Raw genomic sequence first — 23,620 nt, forward strand, 5'->3', positions numbered from 1 at the left:
TAGTTATAGCCAAGGTATCATCACGTACAGTTTTATATATGGAGATACTTGCTTACAATCAGGTGCGGCTCCTCCAATCTGCAACAAGGGGCAGAGGCAGATGACGCAGGGGCCACTCTGACAGCACCCCTCAACCAGTCGTTTGGTCAAGGCACTGCAAATGCCAGATTGGCGAGGCCTAAAACGGTTGCATACTGGGGAACCGTGCCGCCGTCGATTGGCTTCGAGTTCCCAAAAGAAATCCATACATTTTTGATTGCGTGTACAGATTACTCCCTCGTACGACTGCACGGGGCGACGTGACGCAGAACTATGCAAAACTTTTTATTGCGGAGGGATATCAGACCCCAGGCCCTTCTTACTAGGTAGCAACTGGATCTTCCCTCGGATCACTCCAGAGCTTTAGAATGACAGGATCTGGATCCGGGGTAAAGAGTTCAGACATGGTGGAGTCCAGGAAATGATGTTCACAAGGATTCTCCCCCATTGCCACAACTTTTCTGTCAACGCATAACCTGCACGGCATTCATCCGGCCTGATCTTCATTACAGCTTCGGTCTTCTGTATTTCGCCTCTTGCCTCTTGCCTCTTCGCCTTTTCGCTTGCTCAGCCAAGTACCCGCGTATGACGACTAAATTTCAAATTTCAATTTCAGTTTCAATTTTGTTTATTTAATCATTTATTTTGCTAGATCGCTTTCCAACCTCTAATGCATTTCTCGCTCCCCTTCGAATGCTTGCCAGCGTCTTTTTGACCAAGTTTCACCCCTCGCTTGAGATATCAAGGGAGTTGGTTTTTCGATAAAAAGGTCAGGGCGTTTCCTTGCCCCTGACCCTCCGACAGCCCATGTTTCATCCCAAGTTGCTTTCTATTTCAATTTGTCCAATATTTTGGGTGGTTATACGGCCGCCTGAAACAACTCTATTTGCTCACTGCTCCCGACAATTCGGCCACGGCTTCCAAGTCACGGATCTGCCCCCACTGTCCACAATGCCGACGTTGTCTTGGCAGAAGATCTCGAAACTCATATAATGTCTCTATAAACAACCTTATTGTTCTGATATTGACGAAGCCAGGCTCATGGTTGAGACACAGGCATCGGTCGAAACAAGTCCGAGAACAAGCATAGGTCGTGTGCGTAAACGCAACAGTAGGGGGCTGCTTCGAGATGATTCGACTTGTGCCTTGGGGAAGTCTGGCGACATCACTCACTGGCATATGGCATGTTCCAAAAGAAAATGGTTTTGCTGCAACTGCATTACATTATCAGGTCAAAGAACTAAACCCCTTAGCGCCTCAGTCGTAGTAACACATTAGCGTTTACTGTTCCATCAATCCATCAATCCTCATCCTCTTGCCAGAGGGCCCACGACCTGTATAGAAACGTATAATTACACATTCTCCGTCCTAGGAAGGACCATTCATAAGTTAGAGGGACAGAGCAGACAAAGCGAACAAACAAAGAATCAACCAAAACTCCCCCAAAAGGAAACCACCAACAAATTACATCATGGGACGCCACCTCTGCCAGAGACTCCATCCCAGTCTATCTCCTCGGCCGGGGTATTAGAATATCGCGCCATCTTGGCGCCGTGCCGGGGCGGGTCGTTCTCCCGGTCCCCAACGCTATCCGCCCGGCTCCTCTTCAGGCCCCTCTTGCCCTTCTCGAGCCGGACCAGTGTCTCCTGGGTATCGTCGTCGTAAATCTGTTGCTGCTGCTGCTCCGCCTCCGTCTCCCCGGGCACCAACTCGGCGCCAGCGCACTCCTGAGCCAGGCTCTCCACCGCCACCCCCGCCGCGCTGGGCGGCGACGGCACGAATGACTCCTGACCCCGATCGGGGCCGTCCGAGCCCCGCGTCGGCTTCGTCGCCCCCCATCCGTCCCGCTCGTCGATGGCCTCCATTCCCACCGCCGTCGCGGCCTCGCCGTGCCGCTGCATCCCGGGCGGCGAGGACGGCGACCCGGCCTTGACGCCACCGCCACCGCTCCGCGTCGGTGGCGCCGCCGCCCAGTCAAGCACCCCCGCGGCCGCGGCCGAGGCACTTGTCGTAGGCGGATAGTTGGGCGACCACTGCTGCTGTTGGTGGTGCTGGTGCTGGTGGTGACCGCCGACCAAGCGCGCATCCATCGCCGGCATGCCGGACATATCCCAGCCCTGTAGCGGGCCGCCGCCGCCGCCGCCACCACCGCCACCGACGACATCGTCGTACACACCGACACTAACACCGAACCCGCCACTCTCCGCCGCGGCGCTCAGGAACTGGTCCGCGACCGACGCCGGGCCGGCGACAAGCGCGTTGCCGCCGTCCATCCCGGCCGACGTCACGGCCGTCATAAAGCCCAGCGCCGCCTGGTCGCTGCCGGGGGCGGCGCCGCTGTGGGCGTTGTGCTGCGCGGCGCCGAAGCCGTGGTGTTGGTGTTGGTGGTGTTGGTGGTGTTGGTGTTGGTGGTGTTGGTGGTGTGTGAACGATCCGGCAAGCGAGGCCGTGGGCGGCGGGGTCGCGAGACCGCCGTGGCTGGAGAAGGAGTCGAGGGCGCTCTGGACGGGGGCGCCGGTCGTGGTGGTGGCGGCGGCGGGCTGTTGATATAGGCCCTGTGCCCCGTGGTGGGAGGAGGGCTGGCCGAGGCCGTGCGGGAAGACGGCGCTCGGGTACGTGGGCATGGAGCCGCCCGACGTGGCTTCCCAGGCCAGGGCGAAGTTCTCGCTCATGCTCGCGCTCAGGTGCTGCTGGTAGCTGGGCGTGGGCGACATGACGGCGTCGCGGGCGAGGTGCTGGTGGTGCTGGTGGTGCTGATGATGGTGCTGGATGGCGGTCGGCATGCCGGAGCCGGGGATCACGCCGGGGCTCAGGAGCGACTGCTTCTGGTGGGACTGCGAGGTGGGGTCGAGGGTGGTCAGGAACCGCCACTGGCCCTTGCCCTCGGGCGCGGTCACCAGCTCGTTCTTACCCCTCATAGTGTAGCTGACGCTGTGGACCGTCTCGAACGTCCACAGGAGCACCGCCCGGCGCTTCCACCTGTTCGCGCCGGTCCGCCTGCGGGGCTCGTTTTGCGACGCCCCGAAGGTGTCCATGTTGTCCTGCGACCCCGGCGGGCATGACCACACCTCCTGGAACATGGCGATCTTGGGCACCAGCTCCATCTGTGTGAGGTGCCTCTTGATCTTGGACTTGATGCCCCGCTCCTCATGCTCGCCGTACTCAGCCCCCTTACCGGTGGCGTCCCGGGCATCCGTGGCGGCCGGGCGCTCCAGGACGAGGGGGTGCGCTGGGTATTCAGCGCAGTTGGTGAGGGTGCGAGCCCACACGTCCGCGGGAAACGGCACGCTGACCACCTGCCGCTGGCTCTGGCCGATGCAGTCGCACGCCTGCCCGGAGATGGGGCCCTCGCACCTCGGCTGGTGGACGTACTGGACGCCCATCTCGGCCGAGGTCTCGTAGAGTGTCCCGCCGGTGTTGCTGCTGCCACCGCTGCCGCTGCCGCCGCGGCTCAGCTCGGCGGGCCTGGCCAGCCGCGTCACCACCTTCCACCGGTGGTTCAGCAGGCGCGGCTGCTCGACGTTGATCTCGACCCAGCTGTTGAGCTCCGACTGGGCCGGGAAGTGGCGGCGGCGCTGCATCTCGAGGGTCAGGTGCATGTGTAGGATGTCGCAGCAGGCGCGGCCATCGGTGCCGCCGCCGTCGCCCGCGGTGGCGGCCTCGAGGCGGGTGGCCAGCTCAGGGAAGTCGGCGGCCCACTGCGCGCCGATCTCGCGCACCGAGCTGCTCTCGACCTGCTCCAGCATCTTGGTGAAGCGGTGCAGCAGCGTGCCGGGCAGCATGGCCTTGTCCTCGCGTGGCCACGAGTCCTTGACGAGGTTCTCGCGCAGGTGCGGGTAGTCATCCTCGGACAGCTCCTCGCCCGTCGCAGGGTTGTACCCGCTGCCGTCAGCCCGCACGGCCACGTCGTTGTGCGCCACAAAGATCCAGCACCGCTTCGGCTTCACTGTGATCTGGGACTCGAAGGCGAGCAGCTGCGCGAAGTAGTCGTAGTTGGGCCGCTCGTCCGGCAGCCGGCCCTCGGCGAGGGCCCGCAGCACGGGATGGTCCTTCAGCGACCCCGTCTCGACGGTGTCTCTGGCCTTGTCGTCCCTTTTCTCTTCCTTGCTGAAGAAGATGTGGTCTGCAAGCGGTGCTTAGTTAGCTGTCGAAGAGTATCAACTAATAATACAATGGCTGGAGCAAACTTACACATTGGATGGTGCCTGAAGAAACCCTTGAGCACCTGGATGTGGCTTGAGACCTGCTTCCTGTGCCTCTTCATCTTCGGATCCGGGAGTGTCCCCGGGGGTAGGCTCTCGCAATATGCGATCCAGAGATAGTCTGTGATCAACATGTTACGCCCGCACTGCTTCTGGTTCATCCCGTACTTCTTCCTTCCCATATGGGGGATGAGTAGGAGCGCTGTAACACACACACACACACACACACACACACGAGTCAGTCTTCCTGCTGGTCTCTCTCGCACAGGTTATGCATGAAAACCGCTTACCATCTAGGAACGCGTCCTCGAGCACGTCCGGCCATGTCTGGTCCGACTTGTCCTCTTTCTGCGCCTGCTTCGTCCTGTACTGCTGGAACTGGCGCGACAGGCATAGCGGGTTGATGCCGGGCCTCCTGCACGGATTCTGCTGCTGCTGGAATTGGCCGCACTGCTGTATCCTGTGGTAGCTGGAGGGAGATGGTGAGGAAGAGTAGACCGAAGGCAGGCTCTGGGTTGGGATGATGGGAGGTGTATGGATCGATGGCCGGACTATGTTGTTGAAGACATCTAGGTGTTGGGCATAGGACGGCCTGGAAGCAGGCAGGTTCCCGTGCTGGGCATTGCCAGTCGATTCCTGGAGAGGTTGCCGGACGGTGGGGAGGCTATAGCGACCCTCATAGCCGTACTCGAGGGGATAGCATCGCGACTGGGGCACTGGATGCCTTACGCGGGACTCCATCATGGACGGTAGCGACGGTGGGTAGGAATCGAAGAGAATGACAGAGGCCTCACTGGAGACAGCAGAGGCATTCGAATGACGGAGAGAGAAATGCTGGGAAGGAATGGCCTTTGTCCAAGACGCGAGCCAGAGGAAGATATGAAATATGTTGAGACGAGGAGTGGGCACAGGCATGGAAGGAGACGATGGCATACCTATACCTTATAATAAGGGACCCAGGACTTGGGAGGGCTCACCTGCCTTCATGCCAACCACCCCTCCCCCTCGCCCCTCGCTCCCCCCCCTCACCCCTCCGAGCCCAGGAACAAGGTCTGCAACTATGCAATCCCGCAACACCACATAGCACGGGGCCGACAGGGCGGCGCACCGAGCTGGAAGTAGAGGGACACAACAGCTTTGTTAGCACGCCACCATTGGGGTCATGGCAGGTACTCGGGTTTCAAGACGATTGGCCACACCAACGGGACAACGCAAGGGAGGACGCAGAAGCTCGAAAATGCAGGCACAAGCAGGCGGTTGTTGGCGGGAAGGGCAGCCTGCCGGAGGCTCCGCCATAACGAACATTTCCCCAAGGCATGCGAAGGAGATTAATCTGCACCGTCACGCGAACCCCGTTCAGAGGGGAATCGGGGTGGGGTGGGGTGCCGGGGTCTGGCCGGGAGAGACTTTTGTTGGAAGGGTTGACAGGGTTGGCAAGCGTTGGCAAGGGTTGGACATCAATCAGCGCTCCCTCGCAAGGGATGCCGAGACAAAAATTGGCTTGCACTGGAATCTAACCCGAGACTTATCGACAGACTAATTCTTCATCATATCAAATTCTCATACCTCATCATCCTCCTCGTCGCCAATATTGACCTTTTGCCTGCCCCTCCCTGTGAGCTGCTGAAGGGTCATCTTATTGACCTGCCCCCCTATTTTCTTCTGCATCTTGGCGATCTCCTCCTCAGGATCGACGGTTTCCGCTTCAGCGAAATCAAGCACAAGCCGCCGCCCAAGGAGATGCGTGTCCTTGAGTGCGTTGAGCGCGTTCTCCGCCTCGCGCGCCGTCGTGAACTCGGCAAAGGCAAAGCCCCGCGCTGACGAGTTGAACTTCTTTGGCACCCGGACGGCCCGTAATTGGCCGTAGGTGCCAAAGAGTGCCCGCACATCCTTCTTGGACGCCTCGAACGGCAAGTTCTTGATGACGATCTTGGTCCGATGTCCGGCCGCCTTCTTGGCCACGTCTTCCCGCCTCCTCTCCTCGGCCGCATCTAGCCCTCTATGTGACGCTTTCACGGCGAGGGCGTGGCCTTGGAGGACGTGGCCATCCATGACCTTTAGAGCAGCCTGGGCCTGTTCCTTGCTGCGGAACTCAACAAAGCCGAATCCCATACTGAGGATCTGTCCAGGCTTCTTGGGATCCACCTTGGTCTTGACGCGAGCCGAGACAAATCCATCCAGTGGCTTGAAGGTTTCAGCCAGTTGCCTGTAGATTGAGAGGTATCATGTCAGCGTAGTCCTTGGCATCGAGATAGTTCGGTACCTACTCAGTTGTTGTCTTGAAGCTGAGATTGCGGACGAACAGAGAGCTGCTTTCCGGCTGATCTGGAGCGGCATCATCATGTGCTAGCAGTTCAGTAACCGAGAGCTTCTGCTGAACAGCAGCAGCAGGGCGAGCCTCCTCGGGCAGTGTCGGCGTCACTTTGGCCTCCCCAAAGATATTCTTGGGGGCCTTCTCGAGAAATAGGACAGACTCCTTGACTCGCCTATATGCCAGCCTTGCAAACGCGACCTTGGCCTGAGTAGGCTGCACAAACTGGACAATGGCTATTGTCCCGCTCGGGGGCATCAGCACTCGCAGCACGGTTCCAAACTCCTCAAACATCTTCCTCAGTTCATCGATGGTCGTTCCGAATGGGAAGTTCTTGACCAGAATCGCGGTATCCCCTCGCTGTTGTGACTTGAAGGCGTTGAGATCCACCCCATTGGCGGCGAAGTAGGCCTTGGTCTCCTGGATGATGGAGGTCTCGGCGATCGCCTGTCTCACCATAGCATCGGCCGAGGTGGGATCGAGGAGCTCCGACTTTGCCACACCAAGGCGTTCGGCCATAGACGTGTTGACTGCATCTTGGTTCATATAGAGAGAATTCCAGTTGAAGGTGCTAGACGCTGCTTCGGCCCTTTTCCGTACAAGGTTCTGTTTTTTCAGGGGTAGTTTGGACAGTGCAAACTCGTCTAGTTTGTCTTCCTTTTTTGCAGCTGCCGGAAGGATGTGGATAATCCTGCCCTGAAAGGGGGACCTGTCTGCTGCCTGGAATGCAGCCAAGGCAGCTGACGAGTCACCGTAGAGAACCAAGGCAAAGCCCTTGCTCTTGCCTCGGCTGTCTACCGGGAGATGTACCTGCCAGTAAAAAAAGACGTCAACACAAAAGCCCACAGAGATATATAACTCGGCGAGAAAATATGAGTGCCAATCAGTCCTTTTATCAGTTACTCGAAGCATCTACTAAAATACCGAGCCCGGGTTCGCATCATATACCATAAGGTATAAGCTGTCCCTATCTGGGATTCATCACAAGGAAGAGAGGGCGGGAAGGGAAAAAAAGAGTGGGAGAGCATGCGGCTGTTGATCGCTTACCTCTTCAAGAGAACCGAACTTGCCGAAGTGAGTCCTGAGATCGTCCTCCGTCGCAGTGTAAGGGAGGTTCCTCACAAAGAGCCGACTTGATTTCTTAATCCACTCCACGGGGTTATCTCCCTCCTGAGGCCCCGCTGGTTCGAGTTGAAGAGCCTCCTGGACAAGTATTTGATCTTCCGCGGTCTTTTCATTCGGCCCGCCGCTGGCAACTGGAATTTTCTTCTGAGACCCCACGACGGGAACCGTTCGCTCGGCAAATGCCGGGTCGTCAGGGTCGACTAGGTCTAGCAATCGATTCGTCCGTGACCGAAGCCATTCGTCATCAGTGGCATCGGTATTGCGGGGTCCCTCGTCGGCCTCAGGAGGCGTCTGTAGGTCTTGTAGAGAAGTGTCCGCAAGGGTCACGTCGACGTCCTCGCGAATATCATCTGTCTCTGGCGGCACCGGCGGTTTAGATGTCTTTGCCGGGATGGCCTCATACTCATCATCGCTCTCGCTCTCATGTCCGAGAGGCTGCGCAGCGTTGGTCTGCCCCTCAGTTGGCAGGACATCATCACCACGTGCCCTCTTTAAAACCCGGTCAGGGTCCATAACCTCGAGGAACTCCTGAAGTTTCGGATCTGCCTCGTCGAGCTCATGCCGCTTCCGCTTCTGGTTCTGGGTTTTGGCCTCATCCCTTGGTGGTGTTATGGGCTCCTCTTGTTTGGGTTCAGATATATTCGAGGCTCCTAGCTTCACCTTCTGGGCACTGGGTAGCTCTGGATCCGATATCTGCGCAGGTCAGCGACCATTGGGGTCCGTTGAAAGGTCGGCGCCATACTTACAGGTCTTGCAGGCTCGACCGCAACCCGGGACATGCGGATATACGAGCGGTTGAAGTACTTGACGGCATTTGCGGCATCTTGTGGGCTTCGGTAGCCGACATAACCAATCCGTCTTTTGGGGATGAGCTTGATGTCGGTGACCTCTCGACCTTTCGAGGAGAAGTGTTTGCGAAACTCTGCCTCAGTGATGGTTGGAGGCAGGTTCTTGACGAATATCCTCGATGATTCCATCCTGGCAATGTGACTAATAGATCATGGCGAGTTGTGGTCGGTTCTAAAGTACGACCACGAGAACTGGCGGCAATTTTCCTCGAGTGAGCTTGTATCAACTTTTTTTTCTGCAGTGTGGAGGTGGTGGATTTCTTTATCTTATCTTCTCGTGACCTCCTGTCTGCTGTGGATTAAAGTCGGGCTGGGTTAAAGTCGGGCTCAAGGGCTTTCCCCCACCCCAGTGCGGAGAAGAGATCAGAAAATCAGGTTGGTCCGTGCATCAATGTTCTCCAACTGGAAGGTACGCCTCCCAACCTTCGTGCCAATGACCGTTCTGACTTGTTGCCCAAAGCAACATTGCCTCCCTCCTGTCCAGCTCGAGGCTGCTGTTTCCAAACTCGAGAATTTCTTCAAGTTCCCACCCCGGATACCTGTAGCTGGGTGAATTGTGGGGAAATTTGAGAAGCCCCTTCCAAACGCACCCTCCCACCGCGCTATCAAGCAAGTCGACCCCAGTCAGCTGAATTAGGGGGTTTTCCTCCTGGCTTCCCTCGTTGACCAACGATGCCAATATTGACAACTAACAAGGCATTGTGCTAACCCTGATCCCTCAGCCTACTGCGCGATCCCTTCTCCCGTGCTTACCCACCCATACTCGAGCTCCCTTTCAAGCCCTCTTTTCGCAATGGCGGACGCGACCAAAGCAAGCCCCTCCCCTGGGACCAGGGAGAAGCTCGAGCGTAAGTCACTCCTTCGCTTCCCCACTTCGGTTTTTACAATGGCTGACGGGGGCCATCATCACAGCTCAGATTAAGTCTGCAGACATGGCAAGACTCTCTCTTGGACTGCCCATAGTCTCATCACTAACAGTCACCTTAGACCGAGGACATGCAGCAGGAGGTGGTTGAAGTGGGTATGTGGCTCTCGCGCGGCTATCAAGGTGGGGTTTATGGAAATACTGATGGGAAAACATACAGCCCAGGAAGCCATGTCCAAATTCACCATTGAGAAGGTTCGTATCGCCTCCTGGAATGCTTGGCCTGTCTCTCGTGCGCATACGCGGTGTTTGGCTAACCGCGTGGCAGGATATTGCACAGCATATCAAGCGAACTGTATGGCCCATCCTCCTCCCTCGACGACACGAGACAGTGAAGACCGGTGGCTCATCCGATATACTGTAGTTTGACGAGAGAAAAGGGCCTACCTGGCATTGCATTGTGGGCCGCAACTTTGGCAGCTTCGTGACTCACGGTATGGAATGCTGTTTCCCACCGCGCCGACGCGCGGTGGAGATTGGACCTTGCGAGCTTCCTCCAGCGCTGACAAATTTGTGCTGCAGAGACCAAGCACTTCATCTACTTCTACCTCGGCCACTGCGCGATCCTCCTCTTCAAGACCCAATAAGTCTTTCTCGGGATAACCTTGTTAGCGAAATGTGTTTACCAATGCGGGAAAGGGCACATTATGACTGGGATGGTTGACCGGCGAATAGGAAAAGGAGAGAGACAAGTGTGTACGAGACGATGAACATTTTCAGGGTTTCTTTACTTTGCTGCACCTTGCAAGCCTGTCTGTGCATTACAAGATGAATGAATAGGTAAATGCCATTGGCATTATCCTGACGGAACGAGCAGTTTTCAGAACCACAATCTATCCACCCTGACAGAAGTGATGCTTGTGATTCTCGATATACTTTGCCACGCAACGTCACTATCATCGAGACCCAACTCTGAGACCGAGACCCAGGCACAGGCTGAGACTGAGACCGGGACTGCCCATAGGAGACATTTGAGGCGAACAGGCTGTCGACTCCCAACCCCTGAAAAGACCAAGACGCTGTCGCCAATCCGCTTCCTGCTCAGTGTATGTCTAGTTCAGGACCTAATGGTCCTCACTGACCACACCCACTGCATCGAGAGTTTCTCTACACCACAATCGACAAGGGGCTCATGGGCGGCCAAATTTCGTGGCATTCCTCCCAAACAGGCCCAAGTGGGTGTTAAGAGTATGAGGCTCTCCTGCTGGAATGGAAACCCTCGCATCTGTGTCAGTTGAGCTGTCGAGGAATGACCACAAGGGTGGCGTTTGGGTTGGCACGCCAAGAGAAGAAGAGGTTGCTGGTTACTGGATAGTGTCGCTCTTAGAAGAGGAATTAGATGGGTCATATACGAGTAATTTGCCATTTTGGCTCATGTATTGTTTTTTGTTTATTTACTACTACTATTTCCCTGATCTGTCATGACGTCGAGGTTACTTTTCAAGTCAACCCTCACCGTTCCCTGATCCAAGCTCGCTGGTCCGCTAATGCCGCTTATGATGAGATAAACACAAGAGATGCCGCCCCAATGCTAGACCCCCTGATAATTCTTTGAGGCTCGACTCGCTTTCGAATTTGGATCATCATCCTCCACAATCTCTCGCGGTACAATTCAATGTTCAGGTCGGTGGAAATCAGCCGCCTGCGTCATCTCGCCCCGTAGGATCTCAAACTTCATTTCTCGTCAAAAGTTGCCTTTCAAACTTCGTCCGTCCTGGCCGGTCAATTCTCGGGGGGGATCTCCTTGTAGATACTCTGCTTCATAAGGCGCAACCTCTCTCTCATATCCAGAAGATCCGTCACCTTCTGCGCTGGCGGGTGTTCCAGCGCGACAATCTCCTTGTGCAATGCCTCATAGCTAGCGTAGAACGTTTTGAATCTGTGAGCCTGTTGCAGGACTGTCGGAGACAGTTTCTGCCGCTTCGCCATTGACTCGTACGAGTCATGGTTGGGTGCCGAGTCCGCATTCCGCTTTTTGGCCACGATCGTGTCTCTCTCTTCCGCCGGGTCGAGGTCCGAGGCGTTAGTAGGTGGCGAGGAGGCGAGGGGCGAGGACTTGACAGGAGACGTGTCCTTCGACTTGGCTAAGGAGGCACCCGAGTTGGTTCCACGGCTGTTCTGGCTGGCATCCGAAGCGCGGTGCTTGGTCACGGCAGCTGACACCCGGGCCACCTGTTCTTTCGGCTTGACGCGCTTGCTCAGGGGCGTGCCGGAGCTCGAGCTATCGTCATCGTCGACTTCCCTCGGCCGCTTCGAGGGTCTGATGGGCTTTGCAACCTGGGCGTTGATGGTTTCCTTGACCTTCGGTTGCGCTCTTGGCGCCGGCTTGAGCTTCGGGGCCAGAGGTACCTTGGTCTTCTCAACCACCCTTGGTTTTTCTGCTGGTCGCTCGACGGCTGGTCTCGGCGCTGGTTTGGGCTTGAGAACGGTCTTCGACAGGGGAGCCTCTTCGCTTTCCGAATCAGAGTCGGTCACGAACTCCTTTGACAACACCCTGCCGCCTTTGGCCGGTGGGGCCTTCCCTGTTGCTGTTGTTTTCGTCGGGGATGCCTTGGGCGAGGCCTTTGCCGGCGCGGGCTTCTTGTTGTTGGATAGAAGGCGCTTTGCCTGGGCCTGACCATCCGTCATCTTCTTCGACTTAGCGGGCAATGGCTGAGAATTTGACCGCGACATGCTCTCCCCGCCCTTATTAGTCTTCTTCCCCTGTCCAGAGTCATCCTTCTCCGAATCTCCGCTGGTATTGGTGCTCGAGCCGTCCGCCTTGTGAATGTTGATCTTCGGCGCCGGAGCTTGCGGCCCCTTGGCGATAGCTGCCTGGATTTTACCAAGACAGATGCCCTTCCCACGCTCCGATTTCGGGAGGAGCCGTTGCCAGAGGGGGTCCGATACGCCCAGCCGCATGCGGTCATATTGCTTGATGGCGTTGTCGATAGCCTTCTGCCGGTCCTCGTCATTCTTATATCGGTACTTGAAGACGTCCAACTCCTTCCAGTACAGCTTGTTCATGACCCATTTCTGCAAGTCGTTATCAAAAGTGGCAACCTTTTCCAGGGCCGTCTGGAACTCCTGCTCGGTCCCATCCCACTCGGAGAATAAGCTGCCAAAAGTTCGTTCTCTCACTGCTAGCTCATGGATGATTGGGAACCGCTGTTCCTTCGCTCGCTCCTTTGCCTGCTGTCCAGCCGTGCTGACTGGGCCGAGCGAGGGAGAAGTGATGCCGCTCAAAGCGGGACTGGAGGGCATGGATCGGGGGGTGGCACTGGTCTGTGTACCGAGTAGTTTTGCCTTGCCGGGTTTGACTTTGCCCCCTTTCATCGGTAGAGGCCCGCCAATGACCTTAGCCCTGCATTGTCTGTTAGTCCTCGGGGTCTCGATTAATTGTACGGAGCGGTCATACGAGTTCTCTAGCTTTTCTGCTTTGGCCTGAGCCAGCTGAAGTTGCAATGCCTCAATATCAGCATCCGCATCGTTGGTATCCTTCTGCGAGGCAGCTGGCTTGGAAGCAGTGGCACGGGGTTTTGTCGGTTTTGCCTTGGACTTCTCGCCCTTCAAGGCCCTCTGCACCATGGCCTGGTATTTTGGTTGGCGGAGGATACACATTGTGGGATTCGGTAGCCTGTCGATAGTCTTGGGATTGGTCGAGTTTGAAAAGAAGATGTCGTATGTCGAGGGGCTCGCCGAGTTCGAAATTTGGTGTTCCTGGTCTCCAAAGAGAAACGTCTGCAGGTATTGTTAGAAATTTCATATCAAGAAATGGAAGAGGTGAAATCAATGGTGAAGTAGACAGGTTCGAGGTGGGAGTAGGTGAAGGGGCCAACAATCAATAAATAAGGTTATTGTTTCTGAACCATTGTGAGGAACAATAGCCTTCGCCTCGGAAAGCATCTCGTCAAGAATAGGTTGCCGAGCAAAGAAGTAGGTTCCCCCCAAAAAAAAACTTACAGGAGTGTCTCCTAGCGATAGTTGGATATCTTGGCCATTTTGAACGCATGCAATCATATCCTCAATAACCTTGTCGTTCAGGGTGACAGCAAAAGCCTGGGCCGGGAGGGCGGCCATCGCCTTGGGCGAGCTCTCCAGCGTGAGGCCGGCATCGGGGATCTTGAGCACCATCTTTGCCAACAATTGACGATGCCCCTGCGCGTGTTTCGGTAGGGGCTGAGGGTAGGTTGGTCGGCGTTGAGAAAGAAGTTGTCGATTTAACTCGGGGGTTTTGAGGGGTCCTCTCTTGTAGGTACGCTGACAAGGCTCCAGGACCTGGCTGGCTCCAAATAGGAAAAAGAAGCTCAAGGGAAGGAAGTCTAGACAACCATAAGGCGGGATTCGACAGTCAATAACTTTACATTGTCGGTGGTTGGCGTTGACGGTTCGACGCTCAAGGTGGAAATCAGACAGAGGAGGAACCCGAGAGGCTGCCGGACTGGGCCGAGTGACGACGATTCCCTCGGGCTGTAGAAGACGTGAAGAGTCGAGGAGTGAGGGACAAAGTAACCCAACAGAGAGACGGGAATACAGAGTTGGAGGAGGTTCGGAATGGGAGAGTTCAAGAGCAGAGGAGGAGGCGAATGGGTGAGGGGAATCATGGACTGCCTTTCCAAGGAAACACGAAGTGAAGTGCAGGTACTTGGGATTGAGTGGGAGACCGACATACAACAGGGTGGCAGCCATGAAGGTGGGCGGAGTGGGTTGCAGGGAGGAGGGTCCTGCCAGGTACCTCAGGTGCCTCAGCATGTAACTCATGCTTTGTTGGCGCAGGCCCCGCTAAGGCCGGGCCCTCCAGGGCGAGGACAAAGAAGGTTTTTGGGGGTGCTTGTGGCTCTGAATGGGCAGAGCAGGGGTGGGGCAGTACAAGACGGTACTACGAGAGACAAGCAGCCCATTGTTGACAGGGGTCAGGGATGCACGGTGAGCAGCAAGCCTGCAGGGCACAGCAAGCTTTCAGAAGGTCGCGGTTGCATTTCCTTTTGACTGAAGATTCCGAATTGATGCAGTGTATCTTGTCACTGCTCTCCCAAAGTATCAACTTTAATAACCCTCTTCCCTCTCCCACTTTCCTTCCAACGTAATCCATTCATTTCATACTCCAAGTCGCAACATTTTGTATGAGGCTAGGGGCCTCGAACCCAAGTGGATGAAAGCTAGCGTCCCGCTTCCGCCTTCCCTGGCCAACTAACTTCTCATAGTCGACACCAAAGTTCATTAGTATGCGTGGAGAAACGGAGACGCATGGGCCACGCCGCAATTCGGAACCCCAGTACGGTACCAAGATTCCAGACTCCAGCCTCCAGCAAACTCCACTGCCTCCCATAGTGCAGACTCCACTCAAAGAAAAGCAAGACAGAAGCAGAGAGCTTCAGGGCCGAAATAGTGGATGCTCATTTTGTTCCTAATCATGCTATTGTTCCACGTGTTTTGGGCAAATGCATTGATGTACTTTGAAAGCTTTCAGAGAGGCCTGACCTGAGTAAGGGCAGCTCGGGGGGGGAACGTACGATTCTACACCTGGTACCTTGGTGCTCCGCATTTCCCAATGGAAAGCACCCACTAACACTAGCATGTATGAAGTCATATTGCTAGATACCCGGGCTTAATATACTCTGCTGGAATGCCCGCAAAACAGTTGCGTACACTCCGTTACGTCGTAGTAGTAGGCTGGAAGTCCCGCATGGTACTGCTGGGTAGTTGCCCAATTGGGTAGTAATTGGAGACTAGCTTGAGCCACTCCAAATTTGGCATCGCTTGTTGCTGGGTGGTGCTTCAGGTGCCTGGGCTAATCCTATCCATACAGACCCAGGCCCGGCTTCCAGTTCCCCTCCCCCCACCCACCGACGCCTTCAGAATGAGAGGTATGAAGGGAATGATTCATTGCCGAAAGAGTTTGCCCTTTTTGACGCATAGGTAACTAACAAGACTGACCGGTTTGGCCCAAGACCAAAACAAGCCGTCAAGGTTGGTAGGTATACCTCCGTACATACGGCTTTAGTTGCCACCTGGTTTTGGGGCAAGATTAGTTGCTCACTGGCTGCCATACGAGTGCGAGCCGCAGGAAACCCCAATGGGGAAATGCCTGGTTTGTAGTCCCGAGAGTGAGTGACTGTGTGCGTATGTGTGTGTGTGTGTGTGTGTGTGTGTGTGTGTGTGTGTGTGTGTGCTGTACAAGATGTTGGGCTGGTGTTTGAGATGAGATTTCGAAGCAGCTGGATTGGTCCGCCCAGTCCTGTGACTTGGTCAGCATTTGGCCTGCGAGGTGAGCGCAACAGCAGCCCAACAACGCCGACAACGTGCTTGGCAATTTTCGAGGCTCACGAGAAGATTGCAGGCTGGCAATCCATGCATGCCCGTTCTGTATGTCATTTCTTGGAATCTCATCCCAATCTCAGCCTGGCTGGCACACGCCAGCTCCGCCATGATCGCAGAGGCACAGTCATCCACGCCAGTCAGCCTCGACATAGGAAGTAGTGTCGTGGCACAGACTGCTTACCTGGTGGGTCGGGATGACCGACGGGGCGATCAGCTCATAATAGTCGCCAAAAGATAGAGGGAGGGTTGAAGGGAGATAGTCTTTAACTCAAAAAGCAAAATATTTGCCAGTACCTCGCAAACCAGGTACCAATTTCTCTTCCCAATACAGTTATGTCTTTCTAAAACCCAAGACAGGCACGCTTCATGAACCAAGGAGGTCACCATCTCGGTGAGGCGGAGGCGAGGCGGGAGGCGTCTGTCGATCGTCGCTAGAGGCTGCTTACCAGTTGGCAGCAGCCTTACCTTACGGCGCAACGATCAGCCGCTGCAAACCAGAACATACTTTTTCTCCTAGCTGCAAATGCCGCCCGCCGGCGATCAACAATAAGGTAACTTCCACCGTCTTGGATGCGGGCCCGATTGCCTCCTAGTGTACGCTGTAGAGAGAGGAAGATCGGCCTTGGAGAGACGGTCCGTCTCTGCTTAGCTCCTCTGGCTGGCCGGCTAGGGAGACGAGACAAGCCGAAACCTACCTTAAGATATCGTCATAATACCTAGTAACGCGGTCCATTCTCCACTGGCTTTTGCCTGTACGTTTTACGTTTTACGAGGTGTTCTTCACGGCCACTTCCACTTCCCTCTCCGTTGTAGGCCTACTTATAGGCACCCTGTCCAGGTCCCTCTCGGTGCGACGCCTGAAAAACAGGAAGGGCGATCTATAATCAACCAGCCAGCCACACCCAGCAGTTACATGCTGGTACATGGCAGTACTCGCCCCGGCCCCCACCATCCACCACCTCCCCCCAAAATGGTTCGCCGAGACCTTCCCGCATCCCTCCCACAGCCCACCAAGGCCTTCCATGAGTGCATTTAAACTTCTGCATCGAGTTCTTCTTCCAAGCATTTTCCAGGTCCATGTCGGGACGAGCGGGAACCTAGCTGTATGTCTGATCAGATCGGCCGGGCGCCGCGGGTTTGGCAACCAATGTTTCTCCGCCATTTCGGATAGGTTTTCACCCATGAAATGGCTCATGTGAACAGACGTGAACTTTTAACTAACTACTAGGACAGGTGGGCGAAGCATCTAGATGGCCACGATCTTGATTATCACTCTTGCTGTCCCTCGACAAGAATGGCAATCACCGACCGCCGTCAATGGTGGATACGTACATGAACCGATGACCCGTTCGGGGGTGGGTAGGACAGACCTACATATACATATACATGCTTGGCCAAGACATCATCAGCAGGAACCAGACGACAAAAGTCCAGTTACCAGAGTGCGTAAGCGAGAAAGCCAGTCATCCCCCATGCACTGACCAAGCCGGTCTGGCCATTCCCATCTCTTCACTGGCCCTCCGGCTTCTGCATCGTCTTACACGCTTTCGTTCGGTACTAGTTAGCGTCGTGGGATGTGACCCCATCAGTGCTAAGTTGGGTAGGTAGTCGCACCAAGTGTCAATCCTATCACAACTTGTGCCTGCCTAGGTAGGTAGGTAGGTAGGTAGCTGAGGTGGTCATTTTCTGCCTCGTGTTCTAGAATTTGCAGCGGATCGAACGGCTCTCATCTTCGGCCAGTTTCCATTCTCACGGCCTCAATTCTCCCGTCCTCCCCCGCATTCGCCCAGCATCCCAATATTTCGCATGCGGGGTGCTGAAGTCGAAGGCTAGCGTGCGTTGGACAGCTTCCGGGAAGCTGACTAGCAGATAAAGTAGCAATATGATTTACTAAGACCAGTTACTGGTTCGAGCGGAGGAGTCGGACCTGGACGCCCGCCCCGAATGGCACCCAATGATAATATCCGGGGAGCTGTAGGCTACACTGCGTGTACATACAATCGATTACGCAGCCATATTGAGTATCTATTTACGTATATCGCGGTAGTGCATGTATGGCACAGCACAGTACAGTATAGTACAAATAGCGTACTATCTACCCTATGGGAATGCCCGCCGAGTGTGGGGATCTCTTCTCGACAATGGTCAAATGGTCAACCTTCAGAAGGAATGGCTCGTCGTCTTTTTCGCCCTCCGCTCTTCGCTCCCCTCCCTCGCTTTATTTGTATTGAATTCTGGCAGAGTTGCCAATCCCTTATTACCAGGTCGCGGGAGCAGGTCGCGGGAGCAGGTCCCGCCCCTCCATCCCCTCCCTCGCCTTCCGCCCTCCCGATCCTCCGTCATCGCCAGAGACTGTGGGGGGGTTCATTTGTATAAATAAGAGCACACACTAGTTTGGTTTAGCAATCCGGGCGCAGATTTACTAAATGAACGTGGGGTTCGGCTGGACCAGCTCTTGCGGGAAACCCCAGCCATCCGTTTTCCTTTTTTTTTATGCCGGGAAATCCATCCACCTGAAACAGGTGATCTGAGCCTTTGAGGATCCAAAAAGTTCAGACGGCCAAAGCACCGGAAGCCAACCGATATCTCTCCAACGAGTTTCAGGTACGAGAAAATCTTGACCCGAATGGCTCGAATTTGACCTCAATCCGGCTCTTCTAAAATTCGCCCATTCGCCCCAACCCCTGTGATCGTCAACGAACCTGATACTAGCAAAAACCTTGTTTTGGTCACCCTGATTCCACAACGGATTGCATCGTCCGCCCCTGCTCCTCCATAACGGCCCGGCCAAGCCCCGGGAGGAAATGACAGTTTTATCCCAAACTGTTCGCAAACCCGTTTCATCTAGAAAGCCCAAAACATTGTCGGGCAAGGCGAGGCAAGTCATCACCATCCACTGCCATGTAGACCTGGCAAGCGGTGTTATTAAAAAGTGGTGCATAGGCTACACCACTTACTAATAGTAATAAAATATTCACTAACAAATTCTAGTGGTCTGGCCTCAATCAGGTGTTAAGGAGTAACGCAGGCTAGTTAGTAAGAGGTGTACCACGTACACCACTTTTTGATAACACCGCTTGCCTGGATAGGGGAGTGTGAATCATGATTGGGTGATCGGGTTTCCCCCTTTTCACGATACTTGTGCCCTTGTGTTGCACGAGGCGCCTCGAATATAATACAATACTACCTACAGAGACGCGGGCGTGGAAACAAAGGGCGATTTTGTGCTTCCACTGCTTCAAAGCATTTGTCTCTAGTGGTTGAACTAAAACAGCTCTACCAACACGGGAGTAACAAATAAAGGATACAAAACTGCGCTCAGCCGGTTGATTGTAAGCCTGGGAGTAAATAAACTTCTATGTCCATCAAAGATCGAGGACATCAAACGACAGTATTGACAATGATGGAAGCAGTGGGCATGAGAAAAGAAATGGAAAAGGGTGCATAAACTGAGTCGATTGCTCAGCGCCTCTTCTACCAAATATCTTGATTTAGCTTGCTGATAGGCAGACAAGCAATACACTCAGGCAAACCTGGAAGGCCTCGCTTCCTGTTCGGGTAGATATAATGCTGATAAAATTGTCCAACAGCCAGCAATTCCCTTACGTATAGAGAACCCGGGCTGCACCTCACTAGCCTCCATCGCCGACTCCATACAATAAGGTCCAAGATGTCTCGTAGACCTGGGTCATCAATCCCTCCCCCTGAGAACCAGTCTAGCAATCGCCGGAGTGAAGGCCTCGGTCTGGGCAGCGGCCAATATTTTGAGTGGCCATTTGTGTTCGCAACCCAAGCCGGCAAAGATCCGATTCCAAAGTATTCCCACCGCTCTGAATGGAACAATTGCTGCGCAGCGCGCCCGGCCTGGCTCCCAAAAGATAAGCCATCTTCCCGTGCCAACCGCGCGGTCGACGGGCGCGGCCCCGGGCCGAGAAAGCCGGAAAGCAACTCGACCGCCACGCAGCGACCGGATATGGTTGTGGAGCTAGCCCTCCACGGCCTGCACAAGGCCCTGTGCAGCGCTCTCGTGCTATTCCAGTCCTACAGCGTGTCCTTCGACGGCAGGGTCCAGCAACTGGCAGGCTGGGCAGATGACTCCTCATTAGACCTGCTGTGGCGCAACATGATCGCAGACATGTTCCGGAAGAAGGGCGAGATGGAGAAGTTCAACGACGGGGGCGAGAAGATCAGCGCTAGCCTCGAGGCCGTGAGACAAGCCGCCAAAGGAGAGCATGCTACGAAGACGTATAAGCAGCATCACAGTCTCGAGCGCCGGCTGCGGGCTGCCCACAAGGCGGTAGCCCACTGCGAGGCCATCGTCAAGCTAGCGGAGCGAGTCGAGAACGAGAGGATGGCGGGCATATTCGTCATCGAGGAGATAATGGATGCCGTAGCCATGTTGGATCCAAAGACGCATCCTCAGCTCTATGGCGATGAGGATGAGAACAAAGGGAAGGGAAGCGAGCAAGCCAGAGCGCAGGACTATGGCAACGAGCCTTCCGTCTGGAATGGGTCCAGTGCCAATCCCCCACAGGATGAGAACGAGAACGGTTCATGGGGCGATGGTAACCAGGACCAGTAATTGTATCTGAGAGAGGCCAGTCATCAAAGTTGGTCACTCAGCTCAGGGTGTGACGAGAGGGATAGGCTGCCAGGCAGAAGTTGTTAGCAGTATCGTTTTCCCGGGCTGTTGATGAATGACAGATAAAACCACTGGCCCAAGAGATGAATAGAAAACCCTCCACTGATCGTCAGGGACAGAACACTCCCATACCGTATTCGAGTGATTCGTACTTGTACAAGCGGTTCGCAAGGCCTCCCTCAAGCTTGTTTTCTAACAGCCAAGATCGGCATGTCGTTTGCTACTAGCCTGCGACTGTCACGCAGACTGTTGCTTACTATTCCCCCAGATCAGACGATGCTGAATATCCTCCCACCAATCGCCCTATATATAGTTTCGCACATGCTCGGGCTGCCCGGTGTTCTTGCAGATGTCTTTGTCACACCATGCCCTAGCAGACAGACTCAGGAACCCATCCATCACAAAGCAAGCGGCTGCTGCAAAACAAATGACATGCAGAACATGAACGGGACACCAAAGAGATGATTTATCTGCAGTTTACAACGATGTACGTTGAGCAGTGGAGGCTCCCCTCCCTAGGTCAAAGTAGGCATGTCATGAAAAGAATTGAGGCTCTGGCTCGGCACCTAGCCTGGCACCATCCATCCACCCAATCAGATGAGGCCAAATTCCAGAGATCGTCAGGGACGTGCACAGATCCAAGATCCTCCTATCTTTTTTTATTTTTTATTTTTTATATTTTTTTTTTTGCCCCTCCAATACGGAGACGACGAGAACGCCGACACAACCACTAACAATGCCCCATTAAGCCCAGGCTGCCCAGACCGCCAAGTTCAGCCATGGTTTCCCAAGCAATACGTCACATCAATAGGTGAGAGGGCGAAGCAATCTCTGCCTTACTTTCCACAATCTCCTCTTGTCTAGCGACCACTCTTTGCTTTCGTCGGAGTGTGCAGATCTCATCTTCACCTCTCTCCTTTGCTTGAGGATCCCGCACTATACGGCGCGATGTCGTGCTCTCCCGAGGGGTTCCCAATGATATGGCAGAAGCCTGCCTTCCACGAGATTCTTGACTGCCTCGAGAAGCATCGAGTTGATCCCCCTGTCTGGAACCTCAAAGCCTCCCGCGCCGAGATCCTTACAGAACGAGACACCACTGTTCAAGATCGCCGGGAGATTGTCTCGTACTTGTCTTCCGTTATCAGCAGCAACCTTGGTTGGATCGAGGATGAGGATCAGAGGGAGCAGTTGTGGACCGAGGCTAGCAGGCGGCTGGCTGAGAGATGTGGTAGATCAGGTAGGCTGGAAGCGATGCTGCCCCCAACGATGGCATCCTATGAGCTAACTCCTAGTTAGCTATGGGCGAGATCACTCGAAGGTGGCCGTTTGGGGGCCATGAGGGTGACGAGCCCCGCTCTTCTTTCGAACTCACCCTCCGAGAACCGTCCCTGAGCGGGGACTCCCTCGGCTTGAAGACATGGGCCTCGTCGTACGTTCTCAGCCGACTTCTACCACGCTTCGCGGCGACGTCCTTGTCACACCTTCTCTCTCCGGCACCGCTGCCAGGGTTGTCTGTTCTCGAACTGGGGTCTGGTACTGGCCTCCTAGGCCTGGCAGCGGCTTGCACATGGCGGACCGCCGTCGTTCTAACGGACCTCCCTGAAATCGTCCCGAATTTGATCCATAATGTGGAGCTTAACCGTTCGACTTTCCAGCCTCTTGGGGGCGAGATCGAGGCCGGGAGTCTGACCTGGGGAGGACTGAAAGAGGAGAGCGATGCAAGGTTCCACTGTCTGAACAAATTCAAGGTCAGGAGCCCCCAACACCAGGGAGTTAGAGGCCGACTAACTTTATTCTCTAGATCGTCCTTGCCGCGGACCCCCTTTACGATTACGATCATCCCGGGCTCCTCGCTGGGGCCATTCATAGCCAGTTATCGCTGGATGAGGATGCCAGGGCGCTGGTCATGGTAGCCCAGAGAGACGAGACCACACATCGCCTCCTATCGTCCTTCAGGGACGAGATGTCTCGGCACCAGTACCCACTTGTCTGTATCGAGGAGAACATCGCCCACGGCCAGGACGACTGGGATCAGGATGATGAGAGCGGACAGGTAGAGTGTTGGTGGGGGTTGTTTAAGAGACAGTATCCCGTGCATTCCTGACGGCAGGAGGGTTTGCCCTTCAAACGGTGTTTTCGCCAACTTGTTCTGCATTTACCATAGACGCTGCGACCAGCATGCCATATCTCTCACGGGCCGTATATAGAGGCATCATCTAGGATTTGGGGGATCGGACTCGCAGACCTAGACATATATGATGGGCAAAATAGACAGCACTAGCCACGCATTGATCTATATGTTCCAACCACTCGACATGCTAAGTGACCGGCTCAGGGGATACTGCCCATTATCAAGAAGAGCTCGCTTTGACTCAAGTCCTTCAAGGAGGCTTTGTTTGTCGTGGCAGTTGCAGATATCGACTCTCAAGGTCCAGGGAGATGACAGCTTGCAGGGAGGTAGGTCGATATCGAGACCTGGAGAGCTAGCCCATGTATATATATATATATCCATGCTAGACAACCAATGCATCATGATGGACGGTGTCGGCGACTTGAAGCAAGCTGGACCTGAAGTATCTCCTGGTCAGAAAGGAATAACTTTAACACAGAGGGGAGAGCCATAGATTGACTCCCCTCGGCGCCCCCTCTGCGTACTCACCATAGGGAAGCCCTTTCTAGAAAAGGGGGTGATGACGTTTGGTAACAGTCAAGAGGAGCAGTGCCGAGTCAGAGGGCAAACAAACAGGGGCAGGAGACTAGTTGCCCACTGCCCGGCAAGGCAGGTGGTAGGAAGTCAAAACTTGTCGTTATCTTCATGTCAGTGGTGGGTGGTCAGGGGGAGTCCTAGCTGGAGAAACGGAAGAAAGAGGGTGCAAAGCCCCATAAATACTTGGCTATCTATGGCACTCACTATCGCCGTGCTTACATGGCCAGAATCTTGGGATGATGACCATCTCTATGGGGGTTTTCCTTCTTCAGAAAATATATCCATGATGACATATCCCACATCTAGGCCCTCGAGGCGAGCCCCATGAAGCCACAACAACAATGACTAGGCGAATACAGTGAATACATGTAGAGTGTATCCCCTCTGGGAACCCCATTCACTTTGTGCCATTTTTCACTTTGACCTCACCCTATTGTCCTGTTAGTGGGTCTCTCCGCCGAGTACGCGTCGTACACAACAATGGTTGATACCTATTCACTTGCCCCTGACCTACCCATAGT

At 54.9% G+C, this 23,620-nt stretch overlaps 6 protein-coding genes across 6 annotated transcripts; 4 read left to right on the forward strand and 2 right to left on the reverse strand.

Moving 5' to 3' along the window:
- Positions 1 to 1,508: 1,508 nt before the first annotated feature.
- QBC33DRAFT_515184 (multiple RNA-binding domain-containing protein 1) lies at positions 1,509 to 8,654 on the reverse strand (the record flags this gene model as incomplete). Its single annotated transcript, XM_060426079.1, has 8 exons — positions 1,509 to 4,162; positions 4,231 to 4,443; positions 4,532 to 5,034; positions 5,271 to 5,299; positions 5,808 to 6,447; positions 6,509 to 7,362; positions 7,600 to 8,370; positions 8,424 to 8,654. The coding sequence occupies 8 exons, from the start codon at positions 8,652 to 8,654 to the stop codon at positions 1,509 to 1,511; spliced, it is 5,895 nt and encodes a 1,964-aa protein (XP_060283211.1).
- Positions 8,655 to 9,318: 664 nt separating this feature from the next.
- QBC33DRAFT_559134 (dynein light chain) lies at positions 9,319 to 10,037 on the forward strand (the record flags this gene model as incomplete). Its single annotated transcript, XM_060429940.1, has 7 exons — positions 9,319 to 9,373; positions 9,438 to 9,460; positions 9,513 to 9,546; positions 9,611 to 9,645; positions 9,719 to 9,745; positions 9,815 to 9,884; positions 9,973 to 10,037. The coding sequence occupies 7 exons, from the start codon at positions 9,319 to 9,321 to the stop codon at positions 10,035 to 10,037; spliced, it is 309 nt and encodes a 102-aa protein (XP_060283212.1).
- A 764-nt stretch (positions 10,038 to 10,801) lies between these two features.
- QBC33DRAFT_538865 (uncharacterized protein) lies at positions 10,802 to 14,123 on the reverse strand. The gene is made up of 3 exons (XM_060427936.1): positions 13,393 to 14,123; positions 12,848 to 13,170; positions 10,802 to 12,793 (listed from the first exon to the last, which is right to left on the reverse strand). The coding sequence occupies exons 1-3, from the start codon at positions 14,116 to 14,118 to the stop codon at positions 11,173 to 11,175; spliced, it is 2,670 nt and encodes an 889-aa protein (XP_060283213.1). The 5' UTR covers positions 14,119 to 14,123; the 3' UTR covers positions 10,802 to 11,172.
- Positions 14,124 to 17,863: 3,740 nt separating this feature from the next.
- QBC33DRAFT_73745 (uncharacterized protein) lies at positions 17,864 to 18,262 on the forward strand. The gene has a single exon (XM_060433023.1). The coding sequence runs from the start codon at positions 17,900 to 17,902 to the stop codon at positions 18,128 to 18,130; it is 231 nt and encodes a 76-aa protein (XP_060283214.1). The 5' UTR covers positions 17,864 to 17,899; the 3' UTR covers positions 18,131 to 18,262.
- A 778-nt stretch (positions 18,263 to 19,040) lies between these two features.
- On the forward strand, positions 19,041 to 20,467 carry QBC33DRAFT_73760 (uncharacterized protein). Its single transcript, XM_060433024.1, has one exon. It carries the CDS (start codon positions 19,421 to 19,423, stop codon positions 20,330 to 20,332), a length of 912 nt encoding a protein of 303 aa, XP_060283215.1. The 5' UTR covers positions 19,041 to 19,420; the 3' UTR covers positions 20,333 to 20,467.
- Positions 20,468 to 21,084: 617 nt separating this feature from the next.
- On the forward strand, positions 21,085 to 22,873 carry QBC33DRAFT_538880 (putative methyltransferase-domain-containing protein). The gene is made up of 3 exons (XM_060427937.1): positions 21,085 to 21,629; positions 21,689 to 22,140; positions 22,194 to 22,873. The coding sequence occupies exons 1-3, from the start codon at positions 21,341 to 21,343 to the stop codon at positions 22,494 to 22,496; spliced, it is 1,044 nt and encodes a 347-aa protein (XP_060283216.1). The 5' UTR covers positions 21,085 to 21,340; the 3' UTR covers positions 22,497 to 22,873.
- Positions 22,874 to 23,620: the final 747 nt, after the last annotated feature.

The sequence above is a fragment of the Phialemonium atrogriseum genome, assembly GCF_030411735.1.
Source record: "Phialemonium atrogriseum strain 8032-3 unplaced genomic scaffold QBC33scaffold_13, whole genome shotgun sequence".
NCBI lineage: Eukaryota > Fungi > Ascomycota > Sordariomycetes > Cephalothecales > Cephalothecaceae > Phialemonium > Phialemonium atrogriseum.